This window comes from Mycteria americana, chromosome 7 (genome assembly GCF_035582795.1).
Source record: "Mycteria americana isolate JAX WOST 10 ecotype Jacksonville Zoo and Gardens chromosome 7, USCA_MyAme_1.0, whole genome shotgun sequence".
NCBI lineage: Eukaryota > Metazoa > Chordata > Aves > Ciconiiformes > Ciconiidae > Mycteria > Mycteria americana.
The window spans coordinates 49,055,117-49,078,347 of NC_134371.1; the positions used below are offsets into that span (position 1 = coordinate 49,055,117).

Here is a 23,231-nt window from a genome sequence, read left to right on the forward strand (position 1 = left end):
TTCATGAACTGTCAGTTTTTTCTTTATCCTTTAAAAAATGTCAAATGGAAGATGTTTAATAGACATGTAAATACTGAAAACTGAATTAACAGTACTTTAAAGCAGTATTAATCTCACAGAACATGTTTGGCATCTTTCCGTACCATGTTGCCATCAGGTGACTAGCACAATCTATTAAAATAATCCTAAAGAGCTCCTTGAAGAGTACACTAGGTAATTTTACAAGTATAGGAAACTACTCAACAAAGAGAATATAACAAGCACGCTAAAATACCAAAATGCTTCTTCAAGACTAGGATGCAGAATGAAGACAAGCTTTCCTTATTAAACTTTTTATTAAAATGGAGCTATTTTTACATATTTAAAATACTTTATATCCAAATTATGCAATATTTATGAAAACAATTGTATGCAAACACTTGCATAAAAATATGTAAAATCACAGCTAAGCAATATAAAGCAATATATAGCATGTTCCAAAATGTCTTTCGTGACTAGAATACCTGAGTTTTCAACAAGCTGGTTTCCTGCATTTCACTGATTTTTAACACTTAAATTTAATAATGCATCTGATCTCATATAAAGCACTTCTTTGGTTGGGAGAAACTGCATGGAAAAGGCACAGATCGAGCAGAGATATTACTCAAGGCCTATCTTCAGAATCTTCTTCCACATGAAGATCCACTGTTTGAGATGCTAGGAAGGACTCCCATGCAGCAAGGCACTTAAAAAAAAAAAAAAGACAGACACATATGAATATAGCAGATAGATTTCTGTAAACTGGTAGCCAAGGATAAAAAGAAAAAAAATAGCAGAATACATACACATTGTCACAAGCTGCTTTTGTGGGACTATGGTAAGAGCAAAATATGGTTTCCTAGGCAGCTCAGTGATATGCAAAATGTTAGCTAACATGCTGAGCGAGCAGTAAAGGTCACTTTTACATAATGGCAAGTGCACAGTGTGAGCATCGTAATTGTATGTGTTAGCATGGAAGATGCTAACATTGATTATGCTCTTCTTCACCCCCTCCCTTTAGTTACAGGCAAAGATCTCTTCCAAATAGAAAGCGCACTGTCAGGCACAGTTGCCTTGTAATCTCTGTGGATTCCTATTGTATACCCAATTTTCTTTCCCAGTTAAATTAAAACAGTTTTTTTCTAAACACACAGAGAATTCATTTTTCCCCTGAGTAATGGGAAAGAAATGGAACCAGAAAGGCAGGGCGGGGGAACTGTCATCCTCACAACAAGTGGCATTTCTCTCCTCATGGAAAAATTTATTTATAATTGTACAAACTAATGTTTTTATTTGAAGCACCAATACTGTAGGCAGGAAAATGAAAAAAAAAAAAAAAAAAAAATCCCTAAATGACTTTGGTTCAATTTGGCTTAAATGAGTGTTGGCAGCTTGGCAAACCATTATAAATCATAGATTAGTGTTGAGAGTCATGGCAAGGCTATCACTAGGTAACTCATGGTGTGCTGCTGCTTGTAACCCAAAGTACCAGGTTTCTACTATTTCAAGTCTGTCATTAGAACAGGGCAGGCAAATTCATGCAGTAATTTTATTGTTTTGATGCTATTAAAAAACAATGCTTGAAATGGAAATGTTCTAATAAAATTTTGACTTATACGCTCATACCTATTGCTCTTGACAATGCAGCTTATTTACTACTTACTGTACACATTTTTTTTTCATGAAGAATCTGAAATATTAACAATAAATAAGGCTTCTGAAATTTCTCAGGAAATATCTTCTTTTCTATTAAAACCTGGACAGCATACTCCATTTATCGGAACTTTGAATTAAATCGGTACCCTGAAAACAGCATCATTTCCTAAGTGAAAACTTTTGCCATAAGCTATTCAAGCCACAGCAATGTGCTATGCCCAGCTACAATGAACTATCTTGCATCCATCTGTCATTGCTTAGAAGACATGGAAAATATGCTAGCATTCATGCTGCTTGAACTTACAGCCACCTAACTCTGTCTTATTAGACATCTCCCGTGAATGACTTCAAAACTCTTCCATTAAATATGTAGATTTAATCATACTACATTAAAGAGCCTAGGTCCTGGTATTATTGCACATCTATGTGCAAGCAAACAAGTGGGAGGATCTGATAGTCATGAATAATGTTAAAGTATAAGCTCAAAGAGCAAAATGAAGAAGACACACAGGATGACTGGAGTTGGAGGAATCCATGATGACACAAGGACAGAGAACCAGGGATACCCATAAAATTATGGGTGACAAAAGTAACAAGAAAAAGCAAACAAAAGTCAGCAGTGATTATGTCTCTGAAGACATAAAAAAGTAGAAGACGTGGGTCTGCAAGATAATGTGAGAGGCTGAAACATCCAACTGACCTAAGAGATCACAAAGAAAAAAGTATGCGGGAGCTTATTTCTACATAGGTTTTTGGTCGTTATCAGGCATGTGAGAGACTGTTCCTGTTATTCATATATTGTCCCCTAGACTATGGAAACCTTGAATCTACTCCCCCAGTCTGTCTTTTCTGATCTTGCTGGCAAAATCCCCAACTAACTTCTGCTGCTTTTGCACACAACATTATGCTGCTGTTCAGAGCACATCTAAGGTTGGAATTACTGTGAAAAGAGAGGAATAACAGGATAAGATTCATGTGGAAATCTGCTATGCTTGAGCTGGAAGGTGGCATCTTGGTTTTAAAATGTCAATGAGGCAGCTGCTAGCAATGTGTCTTCACTGTGGCCCTTGGACTCAGATTTCTGTTTGCTAGAGCCCAGCCTGGATTACTACCCTAGAAAGCTGCAAGGCACATCTGTTTTCCTAGGCTTTTTCTAGGTGTGGGACAAGAAATGATCACTGTTTCTTGAAGAGTCTTTTGTTGGCAATGACTGACGTTTTTTGTCTGAACCACAGTTTAATTTATACCATGTAACTCCATGTTTTGTCATTCTGTAATTTCAGTAACGTGAATTAAAATACATATATCAGCACTGGCTGGAATGTAAAAATGGCTTTCTGTTACCTTTGCAACACTGAGCCAAACTGCACATGTTAAAATGCAATCACAATACGTTGCTTTACCAGATAGATACAATCTACTGAAGTCTTTCCAGACAAAGATGCAAAGCATTTTTTTCAGTTGCACAAGTTATTCAGTTTTTAATTTATCCTCGTTTATATAACCAAAACACATTTTCCAAAATGTAAGAGCAATGGTGGCTCATTTCACTGTCAGACATCACAGTGCTGCTACAGCTGACAAGTTTTATAATTAACCATACCAAAACAAAAGTAGGTCTCTGTGCCTTAGGCTCAAGCTTTTTATATTGTGAAGCATGAACTGCATAAACGACATTTCGTTAGTGATGTATACTTCAACATTATTACAGAATGATTTTACTTCATTCTCCTGGGAGGTTGAAAATGGAGATCTAAATAGAGGATCAGCCAGCTTTCACAAAGGAGACAGAAAGGGAAAAAAAGAAAAACCAAACCCAGGAAATTAAATGTGCATGCATAGGATTGAAATTCATAATCCAATTACTTGAAAAAGCCTGGTGGAAGACATAAAAAAGCCTAAATACACAAAATGAAATAGCAAGAGCTTAAATAAGGCTACTTTACCTAAAATATTCTGATTACTACTGCAGGTCACACATCTATTCTGCAACATCATTTTTAGAAAAAAGCAGCAAAAAAGGTTTTCATATAGTACAACTGCATATCTAATGAAAAAGGAGATATAAAAATAGAATGTGTAGTAGGGATGATAACAGCAGCAGTGTGTCACATGCCATGTGTGTTTCTGTTCCAGTTCCCTGTTTTCCATGGTTGATACCTTAAAAATATAATTTATGATGGCATTTTCTGGAGTAGAATCTGAAAATGAAGTCTTGTGTGCATCTGAGAGAGAGACAAAAAATCCTGTCATAGCTTCTGGATGCCAGGAAACAAAAACTAGAGTGCATAGAAATAGTGATTCCCACTATAAAAAAATGTCTTCCTAAAAGGATTTAAAAGAAATTTTTATGGTTGAAGTGAAAGAGGGTTCAAAGATGGATCCTGGCTTTGAAGCGCCATGCACAGAGACAAACTGGCTCAGCCATGTGGGAGCTTTTGAAAATCACATGAAGTTTGTTAGCTAAATTCCCAGGCATTGCTAAGGCAGGATGTGATCAACATGCATGAGCAGGTAACTTTTTGCTACGCATCCAAATGACTAGTTAAATGCATCACTACAGAGGCCTCTAGGGCAAACAACAAATCTCATCTATTTTTCTACAGTTTATATGAGATAGAGAGGTACGTAAGGCCTTTGGAGTTAGAGGGAAGTTGCTGTAATAGGGAAGGAGTATTGTTTTGCCCTAATGAATCTTTTGGATCAATTTATGCCTGTACAACAATGTAGGTCACAGAAATAAACTAAATTGTGCTTGAAATAGTTAAGAAAATCAGGAAATTATTTACATTTTTGGAAAAGAGTAAGCTGTGTCAATACCAACAAGAATCTCACTATTATCAAAGATAACTTTAGCTTTTTATCTGATTAAGCTGCAAAGGTTTAACAGGATTAGCTTGACAGGAGAAAAATAAAATTAGAGGCTACACTTTAAAACAAAGGCTCATCCATGCACAAGAAAAAACATGTTTTTTCAATGCCAAAACTAAGTAAATATCACCCTACATTATGAAAAAAACCCAATCTTCTTGCATTTACTAGAGTGCCTCATGAGCAGTGGAAAACCAAACTCTGGTATATGCTGGATTTATAATGTCTAACTAGTCTTTGGATCGGGCTGCAAAATCTAGCCACTTATTCCGATGTTTTTTCTGAATAGAACAGATTACAAAGTTCTTTGCTGAGAAAAAATAAAGTGTTTCTTTTTCTTGGATGCTGTAAATATCCTAGAGACTATAGTAAACACTTGAGAAAAACAAAAGGGAAAATTTAGTAAATGTTTAATTGCTCTTTGAAGCCAGAGTTCAACATCGCCTGCCTTGGTTTTGCTAATTTGTGCCAGGAACACTTCAGACATGCTAGCTAAATAATAGTACCACCACCGGTAACTTCACCGATAACTTTGTATCTTGTTTTGGTTTTAGTAATGCTGCAACTTCAGGGCTCTGCAGAGTATCTATACCTAACTTAATGAAAATACTCCTGGTCACAATCAGCTTTCTCAGCTGTAAGCTCCACCCTGAAGACAGTTTGTGATTTCATCTGTTTGGCAGATACCTCTTCTGGACTACGGTGTGCTATTTCGGACAATAGTGTCACACCTAAGGCATGGGGGAAAGGAATAAAATAAATGGTACAGTCTTAACACATACTTCATTCAAGAACTTTTCTCTGGAAGCCAAGCAAATCGATGCTATTTACTTCAGGAATAGGAGTAAAGTTCTGAATTTTTAAAAATTAAAACCTTTCAATATTGTTTCAGAAAATCTTCCCTCTTTCAGCAATGCACTCACAGTCATTATTAATACAGTGTGTTAATACAGGCTTTAAGCCTTTGTGGAATACAGAGAGACTTAAGCATGTATTCAACTCTTTTCCAGAAGCAAAGTGAAGGAAGTGGAGAACTCTATGAACTCTTGAGACCAGCTACAGGAATACCAAATGATTGGTCAGTCATGGTAATTCTTGCTACTAAATGACATTATATTTAAATGTATTATAAAATAGCTTGTACATTGTCACAGGAAAGCCTTCATTCTCATAGGTCTGCATAGCAGCATCCTGTAAATTTGCAACACTGGGCTTTAATTAGTGTCTTTGTTACCACAGCATTGAGAGACACAAAGAGATTGGCAATTCCATAGCTGTAGAAACAAAGGAACACTTCTTCTTCAATTATATCCAATGTAGGTAGTCAATAAACTGGAAGGGCACAGAAATACCTCTACTTGTTTTGAATTAGTAAATCCGGAGAAATAAAATTACAGGTAACACTTTAAAGTAGCACTTCATGTAATGTGAACATTAATTCAGCTTAAGGGAGACATACTCTTTTATGCTAGCTAAGTGATGCTTGACAAGTTGACAGCAGAATCCTTAGGCAACTACAATTAAGGAAAAAGCCAAACAAATGTAAGGTCATACTCTTTCCCCATATTGTGACAAAGAGGAAATAACATTTTAGAAATTCTGGTGTACTTTCACACACTGCTATGCTGTACTTGATCACACTGGCTTTAGTTTTATACAGTCTGGAAAGACTGGATTCTCTACTGCAAATGCCACCGGAAAACATGAGATGTCTGTCTCTCATTACGCTGTAGTTCTCAGAAATTGAAGGCATGCAAGGAATGGCCACTAACAGGAATGACTCCTAGTTAGATTGTGTGCCCAGGAAATGAAGTCAGCAAGACTGGGGAATAACGAGGAGCACAGTGAAACACTGCTGTAGAGAAGGGAATGGGACACTGCTCGTGGAGGGGCACGAACAGGAGTTGAACTGGGGAGGGGGGGAAGCTGTGGAAAGGAGGAGAAGCAGGTCGTGACTGTTAGAAAGCAGGAGATGATTCCTCATCAGAGAGGGACAGAAGAGCTGGGCAACTGAATCATACCCATGGCATCCATGGTGCCTGGGAGCATGCACAGAACATGCTTTGGGAAAAAAAAGGCAAGAAATAAGTAAGATGAGGGATACTACAACAAGAAAAGGCGTAGTAAGCATCAAACGGTGCATCAAAAACATGAACAAGTAATTTACCTTTGGACATATAAGAGAACATTGATGATGCAAGTAATGACTGAACAAGTCAGAATCACAGAATCACAGAATCGTATAGGTTGGAAAAGACCTTTAAGATCATCGAGTCCAACTGTAAACCTAACACTACCAAGGCTACCACTACACCATGTCCCTAAGCACCTCATCCAAACGTCCTTTAAATACCTCCAGGGATGGCAACTCAACCACTTCCCTGGGCAGCCTGTTCCAAGGCTTGATAATCCTTTCAGTGAAGTAAAATTTCCTAATATCCAGCCTAAACCTCCCCTGGTGCAACTTGAGGCCATTTCCTCTCGTCCTATCGCTTGTTGGTGTGATGGCACTCAGGATGATCTGCTCCATCAGCTTCCCCGGCACCGAGGTCAGGCTGACAGGCCTGTAGTTCCCCGGGTCCTCCTTCCGGCCCTTCTTGAAGATGGGCGTCACATTTGCTAATCTCCAGTCAGCAGGGACCTCCCCAGTTAGCCAGGAAGTCAAAAACACTGTAACAGGCACTGTGTTTGTCCCTGAGTTTAATGACTGAGACTCACACTGTTATCTTTAAGGTAGGATTTTGTTTTCTACTGAAAGCATAAAAATCATATTCTGATTCTCAGGTTTCTGAGATTCCCTTCCTGAAGTTTCACTCCCAAATAGCAAAAGCAGATGCTAGGGCTTCTTTTTCCACTGTTTTCAGGAGTTCATTACACACCTGTAGTTTGTAATATAAGGTCCTCTGACAGTAATCACTTCTCCAATAATGAACCATCAGCATTAACCACAGGTCTCAAATAAACACATATTTTAGATCAAAACTCCCAATCTAATACTAATTTTATCAAATTCTCTTGAATGTCAGGATTAAGATAACGATTTTCTGATAAAACAGAAAAAAATTGGTAAGCTCTCACTTTGCAAACAAGGAGTGATACAGTTAGCGCAATGTTTTCTATTATTGCAACCCCTGCAGTAAGGTAAGGTATTTTTTCCTAAAAACTAGATCTACCAAGACATAACAGCAAAAAACATTTTATGCAGATTTCAATATTCAAGAAAAGCACCAACAAAGAATAATGTCTCAGTATAAACCAATTTGTCCAGTATTTGAGAGGCTATTTAAGAAGAACCACTGGCAGTTACAGAGGTAGCCGAACCATCTTGTGCAGTTTGTGACTTAATGATAGTAATTTCATGTACAGTACGAGCTTTGGCATTCTGAATTAAAATTCTAATTCAGCAAAAAGCATTTCTAGACAGGAAAGGGAACCAAAGAATTATTTTAGTGTTTTAATTTAGCTAATAATTCATTAACAAAATATTCCAATATATTTAGCATCGTTTTAACATACGTATTGCTGATATAGAAGTCAGAGATCATCAATAACTGAAGAAAATGTGAGAGGATGCCAAAAGCTTGCTGCCTGATTTCAGAAAATATTTTGATCTTAATATGTAACAACAGATTGTCAATGTCTGTGCATCTCCCAGACTGTATGTTAATTAATTAGACTTGATGATCAAGAGCTCTGTCTTTTCAATTATGTTTTAACAAAATGATTTGTAAAATCAGGACACTGTCATTGGCTAACGGGCAATCCATAAAAAGTTCAAAATACAGGACTGGAAGTTACAGATGTCAACATATATCTGTGAAGATTACTAATTTATGATTAATAGATGGCTTAGCATATTCCCAATTTTCTTCCCAAAATAAAGAGAAATTACTTAAAAAAATTCAAGACATCTGGGATATTTTCAAAATGCGCACTTCAATCAACAACGTGTTCCCCATGAAGAAACTTCACAGAATGCTTAACATAGCTTGTTACATGTTTTCAAGTTCTCTCTCTTAGTATATATTCTTGTAAAAGGGAATTCTTATCAAGAATATTAGCTGTGGCATTTGAGTTGAAAATAAAAATCTAATTTCAACCACTTTTCTTTCTTTCTGAAGTATTAAGTTTCAATTATAAAAAGATTCTATTTATTAATTGTATACACTTGCAGCATTTATGTTTTTTTAAAGAAGTGCAATAAGCTTTTCATATTGACTTCTCAAAATTGTATTGTTCTTTATCCTTGTAAAATCTGGTTATTTCACGAAAGACAATTCCTTAGGGGAATAACAACAAGGACTTCATGAATGTGCTGTCTGAAATGGAATCACATTTAAACGTTTTCCACATACAAGATCATTTACACAAGTTTGAGCTTTCCAGAGGGCTTCTTCATGCAGTTACAGCAAAAGGTTTCCAAACTGAAATATAGCAGCTGACATTGAACTGAAAAATGCGTTCCAAATGGTTGTGGTTAGTAAAACAAGAGTGCCCTCTGTCGATGATGAACTCAGGATCAACCACTTGGGCACAAATAAAATAGGTTTTGCTTGAAAAGTGTCAAGTTAAGGATAACTGTCTCCCTCTTCCCGCAAAAACTGATGCTGAAGTTAACCCAGGTTTGAAGTAAAATGCAAAAATTCCTCTTTACAGACAACCCATGGACTTCTCCACTGAAATAATAAATTAAAAAATAACATTGCTATGAGAAAGTGTTTTACCTCTTCATAATAACGGAGATTATTCTCAGCCACATTAGTGAATGTTGATCTCATATCACACTGCATGTTTTGCTTCCACCTGTCCCAGTCTGCTTTCAGAGCATTATTGGCACATTCGACTTTGTCTTCAAGTTTCCCAATCTCTTCTGAGAACTAAATGTGAATTGTAAACATTAAAAAATATTAGTAAAGTCACCATTTCAAAAGTGATTGAAATCAAGTGATTGTAGTGCAGACAAACAGAACTGCAGAACCCAGGTTGGTATTTAACTTAGCACAGAAAATCATTCCCCAGGGATAAATTTAAATTTTATTCTTAATGAATAACTCGGTACAATTTCTGAAATATTAATAACAGAAATTCTAGACCAGAATTAAAGTGTTGCTGAAGACATTTTTATTGACTGAGAAGTTACAGACTCTGGCACCTCTTTGCTAGCACTTGACAGTAATGCATCTAAAAAGGAAAATATAGAGGGCTTTACTTAAGCAGAATCAACTATAGAAATTAGATTTGGCTAGAAAAACTGAGAAAACCCTAACAGAACCTTTGATAACCTCAGGAGAAACCAGAATGGGGAGAAGACAGCAGAAATCAAAAGCACAAACTTTCTGATTTCTTGCCTGTCACCTTGCAATCTTTTCTTGTGGAACTAACCTCTGTGTGACCATGTGAGGGAGACAGAAATACAGAAGCAGAGAAAGAAATTAAAACAAAGGACTTCTGCAGAGAAGAAACTCTTTCACAGCAATCCAGGATCAAAAACCTTGAGGGCTACTCTACAGACATTATTTTCTTCTAATTACTGTAGATGCACAAAGTGACTTTTCAGCTAATGGGAATGAGTAAGTGGACAGAGGCCCTCTCTTTAATGAGTCTTCTAGTTCTCTCAATAATTTTGTTACCTATTGTCATTTACTAATCAGCTGTGTCAGTTCTGGCTGGCACCCAGTCACAGAACGAGGTACATCTTCTGCAGCTACAGTGCAAATTCATCTGCTGGGACTGCACAGCGACTGTCTGCAGCAGCAGGGAGGTCAGGCAGAAGCACCACCAATAGGGAACATCAAGCAGGAAAAGTTAATCTGTTATTGTTTCCATTGCAACTCAGGTGCCATACACCTTCCTCTTCTTCCTTGCATTCTGCTGTCAGGCAAATTGGTTTTTCGTCATATAACACCCCTGTAAAGCTGGATAGCTCCTCGTGGTCCCTGCAGAGCTGGTGCTTTCATCGATAGGAACTTCAGGATTCCAGGATTAACTGCCAGGATTTCCAAGGAATGCTTAGGCTCTTGGCCGAATGCAGAAATGTCAAAATTCAGAGCAGGATGTGGAAAGTCTCGGCCTTCCAGCTTGGACCATGCAGGAAGGACAGCGTTGCAGTGCAACAGCCGGCAGTGCTGCCGCCATCAGAAACTAACTAAGCAGCACTGCCTGAAATGGTCACAGCAACTGAGCCCAATGCTTTATTCACAAACCACGGATCCCAATTCAGTTTGACATACTAGAATCCTTCAGCTCTTAAAGTAGCCAAAAACTCCTTAGCTAGTAAAACTGAAAATTTCATCTGAATGGATTTTCTCTACATTCCACGATACACAGATGAATAAACATTTTTAGTCAGACTTGATTTCTACACTGATTTTCCTTGCCACACTTCTAGATTAATGAAATACTGGTTATTAATCAAGAACAAAACGCAAAATATTATTTCTACTTTACTGAAAAGTCCACGTTCAATTACCTAGCCAGACCAGTAATCAAACTATGGACAAGGGTAATTTCAACTACCAACACTGTATTCAATATGAAAAGGTTAATCCAAAGTTTAAATGTGGGAAAATTACCTTTAAAGAAATTACAGGCAGCTGGATTCAGTATCTTGGGCACGTCTCAAGTTAATTGCCTTTCCTTCAAATACCAAAAATGAATGCACACAGAATACTGAAAACAGTGAATATTTTTAGATGATTTAGACTAGGAAAGGCAGTTGAATCCATTTTCTGCTTTTGCAAGAAAGAAGTCCCTATATGGGAATGAGCTAGGCTACACACGTAAAGAACTTCTCCAACTTAGAAGTCCTGGCTGCAGCAGCTTCCCCTTATCTCATTCTTCATATCTTTATGACATTTATTTTACAGTTTGTTTTTGTCTTGCCTTTTCTAGGAACTACGAATTTCTTCCACGGTGTAGTCACAATGTGATGTGGACAGGCAGACTCTGTTCTACATCCCTGCCTGGATATGCAGTTTAAACATCACCCTCTAAAGCCCAAAAGAAACTGTGTGTGGTATCAAGGCAAGGGTTGGGCTTAAGGTCTAAAGACAGCATTATGCCACATCATCTCAAGTAGAGAGGTTTAAGATCTACTTTTTCACAACTGAAAAGAAACATAAATGCCACCCTTTTCAGCTGCCATGACAGCAGAAATCAAAGAAGAATGGCTTGGTCTCAACACAAACATCTACCTAGCGTGCTCCTCATTTACAAGGTGGAAATTGTTACAATTTCACCTGTAAATTAAATATGATTCTGAATCAATTTTCTTAACATTGATCTCACTGAGGCAGCTAGTGTGACAAATTAAATCTCACATCAGTGATCCCCAGAGAAGGACAGCACAGTGCTAACCAGACATCGGACCATGGCCCAGGAAGGTGGGAGCTAGGCACTGCTAGGGCAGAGCGCTACCAGATGTGAACAGTGCCACCTGTAGCCAAAGAGACTTGGCCCCATAGCCAAATTACCTGGTAAGTGACACAGCATTTTACACTATCTCACTATGCAAAATAGCATGAATTTCTATCTGCTACATGAATTAGTTCTACAGCTTGGTGATACTAACCCTTTTTAGCCTGGAGTTGAAACGTAAGATATATTCAGAATGTGATAGGTTCAGCATTTCATCTCTCTACTAGTTTCAAGCCTGAACACTAGAATCCTTAAGTTAGCATTTAATGCTCATCCGGTTCTGTCAGAGCACATTATACCAACCTTTTGTCAGAATTACTATTAGCACTAGTGGCAGTACCAAAACTGTTAAAAACTCCCAAACCACAGAGGGATGCACTAGCATTGCTGTGTATGCCTTCCGAATGGAGCATGTGAGTGACGGAGCCACAGACTCCAACACCTTTACAGCCAGAGCTCTGGAGCTAAGAAAGGTCTAGATAAGCAGGAGGACACCAAAGTCCTCCCAAATATCTGTCAGAGCCTGCATCCAAAATCACAGTCTTCATAGCCCTAACAACTGCCTTCTTTGTGGACTAAATTTCGGAGTGGGAGACAAGGTTTTGGCTTTTTAGCAGCACCACAAGCAGCTTTATAAAAGCTTGATGGCAGAAGCACAGCTCAAGAAAACATTTTTGCCCAGCCAATGAGCCTGACATCTCGTAAGGTTTAATTTGCGATTCCTGCCTATTTCAGCTGCACTGACCTTGGGGATGTTTTGTATTCTCCTGCTGTATAACCTCCTGTTTGTTAAATCATTTAATGTTTGCCGTGACCAATGCTAAAGATCTCACAGCCTTTTATCAGCTCTAATGACAGTCTGAGATTCCTTATCTATGGTGGAAATGTACTTCAAATGAGATTAGAGTTCCTGCCACTCATTGTCAGCAGAATTTCTGGCTACTAGATTGCACTGACAAGTTCAATCTGACATCTGTGAGATCATTAGAAGCTACATGAGTTCTGCTTAGGAATAGAAATGTGCAAATACAGCTGTAAACTCAGTGTTTGACACCAATTCCAATAACAGCACCTGTGGTATGACCCCCTTTTATTCTGAAATCAGTCTGGTTAGATAATGTCAGCAAAATATTTCAACACATAATAAAAATTAAAACATAGTAAAAAACTGATTAAGAAAACAGTTAAAAGTTACTTGAATGGTTAAAAATAGCAGTACACCATTTTCTGTGGCCAAACTATCACTAATAGAAAAAGCCTTCAACTTCTAATTAAGAAAAAGTCTTCAGGATACAGCTGCCACTCAATTAGAGAACACAGGATTTTATGATCAGATTAGGCTAACAGACATCTGTTTTACTGCTCTCATGAGACTGCAAGGAGAATCAGGCTCTCAGAAACAGGATTTTTTGAAATGAGTAAGAAATAGAGGGGTTGGAAAGATAAAGCAAAGATCTGAACACCTGGGTAATCACACTGTCCAAATGCTTTTACCGAAACTGTAAACACAGTTTTGGAAACACAGAAACAGTGAAAAAAGACCAGGTTGTGCAAACTGATCTCAAAATTTTACTGGAAGCAAGTACAAACATCTCATTATGGAGTAAACCATTGTCAGTATCAAATCAACATGGTATGATCAATACTATGCTAAACAGAAAAATACTCCTTTTTTCTGTAACAGTTGAGGAAAAGAGAGTGCATGCACCTTGTCTGAGGACTCCATCAGATTGTAACAGAAATACATTCTGAAAAGACCACATCCTGCCAGGCAATGTTCCCTTCCCTACAGTGGACAGCAATAAGACTAGCTGCTAAACAAGCTGTATGAAATTGCAATTCATCGCTGAATCGCTCTGTGCAAATGCAACTGTTTTTAGCAGGTTGCCAACAAACCATACAAATGGGAAGTACTGATTAAAAGGGACGCAATGTTGAAAAGCTGACATAACTAGCTGCATACAAATAACTTGTGCAATGACGTATAACACTCCGTCCTGCCAGCATAAATTCTTAGAATCGTAGAATCGTAGAGTATCTCAAGTTGGAAGGGACCCATAAGGATCATTCGTAATCTATACTGTGCTTTTACATGCCACGCAACTCAAGTGTGCTGCCGGCACGCGAGGCACCCAGGGCGCAGGGTGCTGGGGACGTGGGCAGGCTGCAGGAGCCTGCAGCGGGTCTGCCAGTGCCCTCACAGGGCAGCATGGGCATACGGTGGCCTGCAGCCAGCAGAGGACGAGGACCTGCCATTGCTGCCCCAACTCCCAGCCTAGGGGGGGTTCTCCAACTTACCATCCTCCGTGCATTTTATAACAGCTTCAAACTTTATATGTAAACTAAGGACAAAGGGCAGGAGAAGCGGCAGAGGAAGTAGAGAAACAGAAACAGATTAGAGAACATAAAGGCAGTGAAATGAGAGGACAATATAAGTAAACAGAATTTCTACTTCAGGAAAAAACAAAACCAGAGGTATTTACTTACTGTCCCACTGCAGTACACAGAGGCAAATTCTTACAAAATATACCCTAGCCATCATAGATATCAGACAGTGATAATACATGCTCATTTATTCAGCTCAGTGGCAAGAAATCAAATAAAAATATGCACTTCAAGTGCCAAAAACTATCTAAACAGCTCATCTTAACTTGAAAGCTGATTATGACAACTCTAATAAAAAGCATCTGAAATGTCAAGGGCTTTCTCCTTTGATGTACTAAAAAGTTACAGTGATTATTATTTAGTAATTTTTATATATTACTTACACTGTATAACACTTTGAGTTAACACTGTGCTAAAAGGACATTACTTAGGCTGGAGAGTTAAACAATCAAAGATTTAAAAAATGTCAATGCCCATCGCAGAAGTTCCTTTTAATCGGCCTGCTGAGCCTCAGTGATGGGTTTGGGGATGCCTACCCCCATGGGCTACCAGTTACACTCTGACTTTGCTAGAATGAATGAAGGTGTCATACTGGAAGTAAAGTATGCCTGGGCCCAACCAGATAAGACAGAAACCTGAAAGAACAGAATCCAGAATGTTTTATTTTAAATAAGTTTAATGAACAGCTTTGCTCACTCTAACCACCTCCTCTCCCTCTCCTACATCAATGGAGCAGCAGCTACAAGAGCACTGCAGCAAGTCTTACTTTCTTTTAACTCCCAGTGTGGAAGTAAACAGAAAGGCTAAAAATAAGCTGTGGTACAGTCTATGTTGACAAAACACAGTGGTTGCCCACTATTACCAGTCCTTTGCTCCAGCAGACTATCTACTGAAGTTTTGCATCTTTCTCATGACCGCCTTTGCCTGGCATGCATAGCTACAAAGACCAAACCTTTTCAGAATAAGTATGAGAATTATAGAGAGACCATCCAGCTACAAAGCATGGCTTCAGAGGAAGTGCTTTCTTCAGGGGATCATCTTTTGCAGTTAGAATAAGGCCTAGAAGATTTCAGCTTTCTGTACATACTCACCAGATCCTTTTCTGTCTTTTTATTGGCTAAAGCATCAACTTTGGAGTCGAGCTCGCCTTGAATTTGGTCTCTCCTTTTCAAAACACCCTTAATATAGGAAAGACAAAAAAAAGAAGTAAACCGCATCAAATTTTAGCCATCTATTCAGAAAACCATCAAACAACTTGGCTATTTAATAAATTAAGCAAGATCACAGAATGATGCCATTTAATAATTTTGACATGATACATGTACTTTCCTCAAAAAAAATCTTAAAATCATGTAGTGAAGACTCATTTTTCAATACCTCTATTTTATCTTACGTGCTTTTCAAGAATCTTAGTAAATCCAAAATCAGTGCCACAAGAATCTGCCATACACAGTATCATTGCTAGTTGTATGAGAAAAACTGCAACAGCAGTTTACTTAGTATCAGCTCAACTTACTGTATATTCATATTTTAAACCAGCAATATGAGTTTGCCAAATTTCATGAACAAAAGTATCTTCTTTGAGTAAAAGTTACAATATAAAGTAGAATAAATGACTAAAAATGGTATATCAGGCATTACTGAAATTGTGACTTTAACCTTCAATATTATTTTGTAAGTGCCAAATGTAATTCAGTAAAATCAGATAAAATTATCATAAAAATGATAGATGTTCTAACATTGATATATGTGCTTATTTTCAGCATATGTAATTATTTCCTCCTTTAAAACTGTCTTATTAGGTTTTAGCATAATCTTAGGATTTTTAGCATAACGTCAAAAAATAATTAGCAAGGGCAAGGAACGTTACTTGTTGAACTACAAAACAGGAATGGTGTTACAGATTAAATTTCCATTTCTGATGCTCATTTGCTCTGTGACCTTGAGGAAGCCTTACAAATTTCTCTTTGCCTTAGTTTCCTCATCTGTAAAAGCACACTCAGGTGTGCTTATCTTGCAGAAACGTTGCAAGGCTTTAGTCTTTTAAAAAAAAATTAGAAGCAGGACATATATAATTACAAATCTCAAAACCTTCTTTTACATTACCGTGCTACAACTGGTTTTACTGCTTCTTCTGCATATACTAAAGAGATTTTCAGTATTCACCTCTAGCATAGGGCATGTTGAAACAGCACAGGGCACAAGCAGCTCTGCCTTCTCTAGCTGTCTCATTTGACTGAGTTCTCTTTGAAATCTTGTCACTTTAACAAACACAACAGAGTAATTTAGGAGGTTAATTTTCAAATAATTTTTCAACATTTCTTTTTGAACAGGTACTCACTAGAAAAATTTGGTAAACCTGACTTTGGACAATTCTGGGCAATAGATTAGCAATACATACTAATGCTCATAAAGCTACGTTTCAATAGCTCAGAATATCTTTTGGTTAGATAAATACAGAAAATGTTTAGCTGTAAGCATAGAAGCAAAACAAATATGTCTGCAACAGCTTTCTTTCATATTACAAATGCTTTCTCTTTTTTACTATTTCTTTTGCCTCTTTTAAAATTGTTTTAATGACTATTTGTCAAATTTATCACAAATACTCCTTAAATTACAAGGTAGACCCAATGATTTTAATATTAATGTGCTACAACTATAGACAAGTGTTGACTTCTAATGGCAAACAGATGGACTGTGTTTTTAAAACATATTATTATACTTTTATAATTTTTTTGTGTAATATTTAATGGTACCCTGCCACAAACCGCTCAAATAATTGTATGTGGACCCATAACCAATTTATTGCTGCAGTTTGTACCCTGAGGCACAGCAGTACTCTGCATTCCCCAGATTTGCTCTGTGAGTCAGTTAGGAAGGAGCCAGTCCAGATGTAAATATTTTAGCTATGAATTCATCTCTTTCGCCAGTTTAAGGCTGAACTCCCACGACTGGAAAATACAAGGATTGTATTGTATTGACCACACCTTCTTCTGCACATTTGCGCATGATCTTGGCAGCACCGCACAAAGGTCGCTGTGATGAGGGGTTAAACATCCCTGAAAGGAGGTTTTACTAGTGTGTGACTTCCCCTGTTGTATTTGTGTGGTGACTAGTAGTTCCCTCTCCAAACTGCGAGAGGGAAGTAAACTGTAGGAAAAACAAAAATCCATGGCGAATGAAAGGAAAAGAACAGTTGTAGAACAGGAACGAGCTATTGGAGGAAGATTTTCTTCCAGACAGGACCTCAAGGCAGCCTAATGCTGCATTGCAAGTGTTGCATCAAGAACACTGCAAGCAGAAAAAAAAGCAACGGGCAACAGCTACTTGTAACATGTGCATGAAGAGCCAGGTAGTCACTCTGGGGTTTGGGCACAGAAACCTCTCCTCTCTGTGCTCTGGACAAAAGAGAACACCCGAGAAAGGGTGAGCCAGGCTGCCGAGTAGAAGGCAATGCACAGGCAGCATCTCTTCAATAGCGTGAAGGCTGGGATGGCTCATGGGTAACAGACTTAGAAATTCTGAAAAATAAGTTTGGAAGTGGGGGAGAGGAAGAAGACCTGCAATTGTTAGGCTGGTAATCTCTTCAGACCTTTAAGCAAAGCGGTATCTACCTCCATCTACCTGCATGTACATGTAAATAACGAGGCCTGTGAGATACAGGACATTTTGTATGGCCCCTCTTTCAGTGAAGCTGGTTTTAAAGACAGCAGTCATTGCAGCAGTAATTCTTAGCCTCTCAGTAATTCTTAGCTCAGCCTTACTGAGAAACCGGCAGCGCTCTGCACAGTGCCAGCAAAGGCTGAGTTAACTTGGGTCTTGCTCTACCCATGGCCTGTAACACACTCTCAGCCCCTACTCAGAAACCACTCCAGCAGAGAGGCAAGAACAGATACTGAAGCTTCCATTGCTCAAAACCTAGACAAAGAGGGGTTTGTACACATTTTCTGCTTTCTGGAGGCAGGAGGGTGGGAATTATAACATGCTGCATTCAGTTACTTAATTATGTTGATTATCCATCAGCATTGAGTTTATCAATTCTGAAGTCTGATTTTTTACATTCTCCCCGAGTGTAAGAAAAATACGTACATAAAGGGAACTGAGAGCATCACCTTATGGCAAAGACTAACACGTGCTTATATAATGGCATAGGGACTGGAAGTTCCCTGCTGTTCTGGAAAAAGAAAACATAGTTTAGGAACATCTCCTAGAAAGGGAAAAACCTCTCCACTCCTTTTCCCCCACACAATCTGTTACTCGATGAGTTCATATTTCAGCAGTGTCAGAGGAGGTCCTTCTCAGCTGCTGTTCCCCAAACCTTTCTGTGTTCCCACCTCTCTGCTACAATGCAGAGCTCTCTGAAGATGGCAAAACCAGACACTCTTTAGCCCAGCTACCAAGGGCTGCCTGCCATGCAAAGCTATCAAGCTCTTCTCATCTGGAAGCGGCGCCTCTTGCCTGATTAACAAGGGAAACAGGACAAACCAGATTCCCTGCTAAGGGACAGCTATCCTATGCTGTGCACGTTTCGTAACAACAGTAAATAGAGGGACTGCAAAATCATTTTCATCAGTTGCAAATTCTCTTCTAGTGTTTGTCACTGGACTAAGCCAAACTTTACATACAGCCATAAGCAATCCTTAAGGAAAACTTACCATCAGAATTTCACTATAGAGAACGTATTCATGTAAAATCGGTAGCAGGTTTTCTGAAAGCCCTGCCATTCGCTTCTCCGTAGCCTTGCAACACTTGTCGATGCAGCTGGCAACACCTTTTAGGGAGTCTGCTATATCTTCTTCCGATGCTGACCACAGTGTGTGGATGGGGCCGTATTCCTTCATTTCATTAAAATACTCTTAACAGGAACATATACAGATATTAGTCTTTTGTTCATTAATAGATGTCCAAGTGATACTAATTGCAACCTCATATTTACTGTGAACAAAGCAAGAGACTGAGGCTAATGTTTAAATTTGCTCAAATGACCAAGATAAGTAAACTGTAGTTAATTTTATGAATAAACTAATCAATGAATGTATTGTAATTAAGTAGTTCCTAGAAACCTATCAGCAAAAATGCCCCAGTGATTTTAAAAGGACACATACACTTTTAGACCTGATGGGTTGTATTCAGTTCATCCAATGATCTGAATTACTTCACACTGTCTTCACAGAGAGGGACATGAGCCATAGCAGCCCTGGGCAGCCATTAGTCTGATTTACTTCTGCTGCCCTGAATTCTGCTACTGTAATGCTCCGAATCCCATTATTAAAACTAGTAGCCTTGGTATGTCCCAAAAGCTGCAGAAGACACACTGAAGTTCACTCCAGTTCTACAGGTGTTATCTCCTTTAGTAGTTTTTATTAATCTAAATACATGGATATCCTACAAATTATTTCTCTTATGTCTCTAGGCCAAGTGATAATCTGTAAGCAGAAAGAAAAAGGTCCAGAATTCAATGTGCCATTTGGCAGGACTAAACTTGGGCAAGGCTGGATATGACCTGGAAGCTGCATATTCACAGGAGGGTACTGTGAACACGTTGGTCATGTATTAGAAACACAATTTCATCACAGCTGAATTTATAATGAAGAAATGTCCAAGAAAAGATGCAAAGCAGACGTGTGCCATGAAGAGTGTAATGTTTACTTCGAGATTAATTGGACAAAAAAAACCTCCATGGAAGATATAATTAAGAATCCCATGTTAAGCTACAGCAAGCAGGAATGTTCTCTAAATCACAGCTATCAACAGTTCATATCCACGACAGTGCAGCCTTGCACGCAAGCGTTCTGCCAAGTGCAATTTGGAAAATCTAGAAAGATATAACCTACAGCATTTGGGAGCATGTCAAAATTTGTAAGGTTTTCCAAGAAATATTTTGGCACTGATGCCTTGAACCTACAGACCTCAGCCAGCTATTTCCACTGAAATTAACAATATCAAAAGGAAGTCTTTTCACCAACATGTATTTTCCTTTTATAAGACTCCTCCAATTTAGTGAGGACACGCTGAGATCTGGTACTGCACAATAAAGCACAAGGGCTCAGTTATTAAAGAACACAGTGCAGCTCTTCAAATTATATTACATCATAGACAATAAAATCCCTCAAATTCTGACCAGTGGAAATTCTACTGAACAGGCCTAGTCTGAGATCAGGGTCAATCTCAGAAAGTCAGTAATTTAGCATTCCAAGTAGGTGTTCAAACTGCTGTTACTTAAGGAAAAAACTGAGATTAAGTCATCCCTCTTAAGAAAACTCTAACAGGCAGTTTCCCATGACAGAAATTATGGCCAACAGTAAAGCTATTAAAAAAGAAAAATCTGCTTGGTTAACACAGAGAAAAGGTGCAGAATGAAACCAAAAAGAGACCTGGAATCTAGACAGCATTATGCCAGTACAAGACAGCACAGAAAACTGTGACTGTTTACATTCCACTGAAAGTACAAAACAAAAGGTCATGCAGCTTTCCAAAAAGCACAAATAACAAGATAGCCATACTAGCTACGTTTTCTTCTTTCTAAGTTCCTTATCAAGTAGTTCAATGACATGCTAAAACTCTTCTTATTAACAAGTTATGCAAATTAACTTGAAGGTCTGCCAAAACAATGACCATTAGGAAAAGCACAGTATAAACACAAATCTCCCTTTTCCCCTGCTTGCTGGAAAGAGTATTTTGCCTGGCACAATGAAAACTAATTTACTTTTCCAACATATTAATTTCTTAAATCAATAAAACTAACATCTGTTTTCTACTTACCCCTTTCTTCCTTGTAAATTCTATGAGCTATTTTGTCTAGTACATTTATTTTCTGACTAAATGTTTCCATGTAATTGTTCATTTCTGTAAACATTTCAGGACGATTTTTAACTCCTCCTCTTACTGAGGATGCTACAGCTCTGACGGTCTGTCCCATCCTGCTCAGCAAACCGGGACCCTGCTTCTTGTGCGAGGAGAGTTCCTACAGACAGAACAAGCTGTGTTTACTTCCATGTACTTTTTTGAATTCTCTGAAAATAATGCATACTTTAAAGCTTTTTTTTTTTTTAAGCAAAACTACATACGTGTCTTTTTAGTGTATAAATCTTACTCTAAAATTATTAGACCAGTGTCAGAACCGTACCTGTCACGTGCATTTATTAGCTAAGCTTTTCTGGGCAAACACAAGCACGCCGTGTATCACGCTCTCACAAGAGTGATTAAAGATGGCAGAGAACCTTTACTCTTTCATTCCTTAGGGTGAGTTAGCTAGTTTGCAATTTAGCCTTTTGAACAGGAAAGCAGAGGCAATGATTGCAGAAATAAGTCATAGAGAAAAGGAAACAATGCTCCTACTGGAAGAAATAATCCACCTATTTTTTTTGTAACTCTTCTTGTATGTTGCTAGGATAACCTTTGCTGAAGTTCAGAGGCATGCTTTTCCGAGTACAAAACTCCAATTTTCAGCTAGACTCATCTTGCAAAAATACAACAGGAAATTCAAAGGCTGTATTTTTCTTTTATGAGACTAGTATAACTTTTTAAAAAAAGCAGATGCAAAAGACAGCGCCATGCCAAAACAATAATTAATTTAAAATACTACTTTTCATATAATCTTGGAAGCTTCTGTGTATACCGAAAAGCATGCAGTGTAGAAATACTGTGAATTTGCCACAAAAATCCAAAATGCAGCAACAAAAACTGCTTTGGAAGGTACAGCAATATTTATGGCCACACACATGATTACCAAAAGCACAGAAGAAAAGGTTATCTCGGGGGATGAATATTCCATAAATCCCCTGCCGCCTTCTGACACTTCTGTAACAAGCCGTGGGAGGACAGTATTGAATACTGAACTAGGGAGACTCCTGATACACTCTACTAACACAAGACGTGGTTCACATAACTGTAAATAAAAATAAAGTCATTTTACCCAGGCCTGCGCAGTAAGAAAAATTTTGAAGTCTTCATTAAAAGTTAAAGTTGGATGATCAGCAATACGGTTCAAAAATTTATGTAAAGCTTTTCTTCGAGTCTCAATGAATTCATCACTAAATCGTTCTACCATTCCTTTCATTATGAATTTTTCAGGCAATGGCTAAGGAAAAAAGAAAAAATACATCATATAATTTGCATAACATTAAGGGTATTATAATAGTTCTTCTAGTTACTAAAAAACACAGGTATACCTTGTAGAACCCACCATGCAAAAACCAAATCGTTATAAAGTGATCACATTCAACAGTGGTATAACATGGTTCTTGTAGCACACAGTGCAGAAGAATGTAAGTAAAACTAAGAAAGAAGGACATAAATTACTGCAAATGGCACAATTACAAACATAAGAAATACCTTTATGGGATTTTTAATTCTCACAAATGTATAAAGCTAATGAAACTAGGTTGGTTTAATGTTTGTGAGATTTCAGAAACTGAAAAGACCTCAAACATCTCTGTATAAAACTGGAGCCATCTTATAAACAAAGAAAAATAACTTAAGTTTTAGCAAACGAACAGGAATAATCAGTGTCGGATGTGCTTCTTCAAGTTTGCTCTTCAACCAAAGGAAATCCTGATACCGTCTTCGAACTTCATATTCACTGGAGTCAAATTCACCACGAGATGTCTGAAAACCAGAGGCAGAAAAAACAGGCCCAGGTTAGAATACCAGAAAAAAAGAGCAAAGTAGTTTTAGATTTTGGAGAAAAATGAGTACTTGAAGGGAGTGTATACATGATTCTATTTTGCCTGTATTATTTGCTTGCTCTTTTTTAAAGTGCAATGATCAACTACTTGAAGAGATAAAACACATCCCATTTTAGCAAGAAATCAAAGTTCTATTGTAAAAAAAAAAAAAGAAAAGCAAGCACTAAACTGCACACAGAGTGACTTATAATAATTGGC

At 37.9% G+C, this 23,231-nt stretch overlaps 1 protein-coding gene across 2 annotated transcripts in view; it reads right to left on the reverse strand.

Annotated features, from left to right (window-relative positions):
- Positions 1-326: 326 nt before the first annotated feature.
- SNX7 (sorting nexin 7) overlaps positions 327-23,231 on the reverse strand; it is a 31,058-nt gene continuing 8,153 nt past the window's right edge. Inside the window, exons 3-9 of one of the 2 annotated variants that reach the window (XM_075508295.1) lie at positions 22,843-22,953; positions 22,262-22,426; positions 21,109-21,310; positions 19,002-19,201; positions 15,438-15,524; positions 9,270-9,422; positions 330-724 (exon numbers count right to left, since the gene is read on the reverse strand). In XM_075508295.1, coding sequence (XP_075364410.1) covers positions 644-724; positions 9,270-9,422; positions 15,438-15,524; positions 19,002-19,201; positions 21,109-21,310; positions 22,262-22,426; positions 22,843-22,953 — 999 coding nt within the window. In that variant the 3' untranslated portion in view covers positions 330-643. Of the gene's footprint in view, positions 725-9,269; positions 9,423-15,437; positions 15,525-19,001; positions 19,202-21,108; positions 21,311-22,261; positions 22,427-22,842; positions 22,954-23,231 lie in introns of both variants that reach the window. The other variant, XM_075508296.1, reaches the window with a different exon arrangement.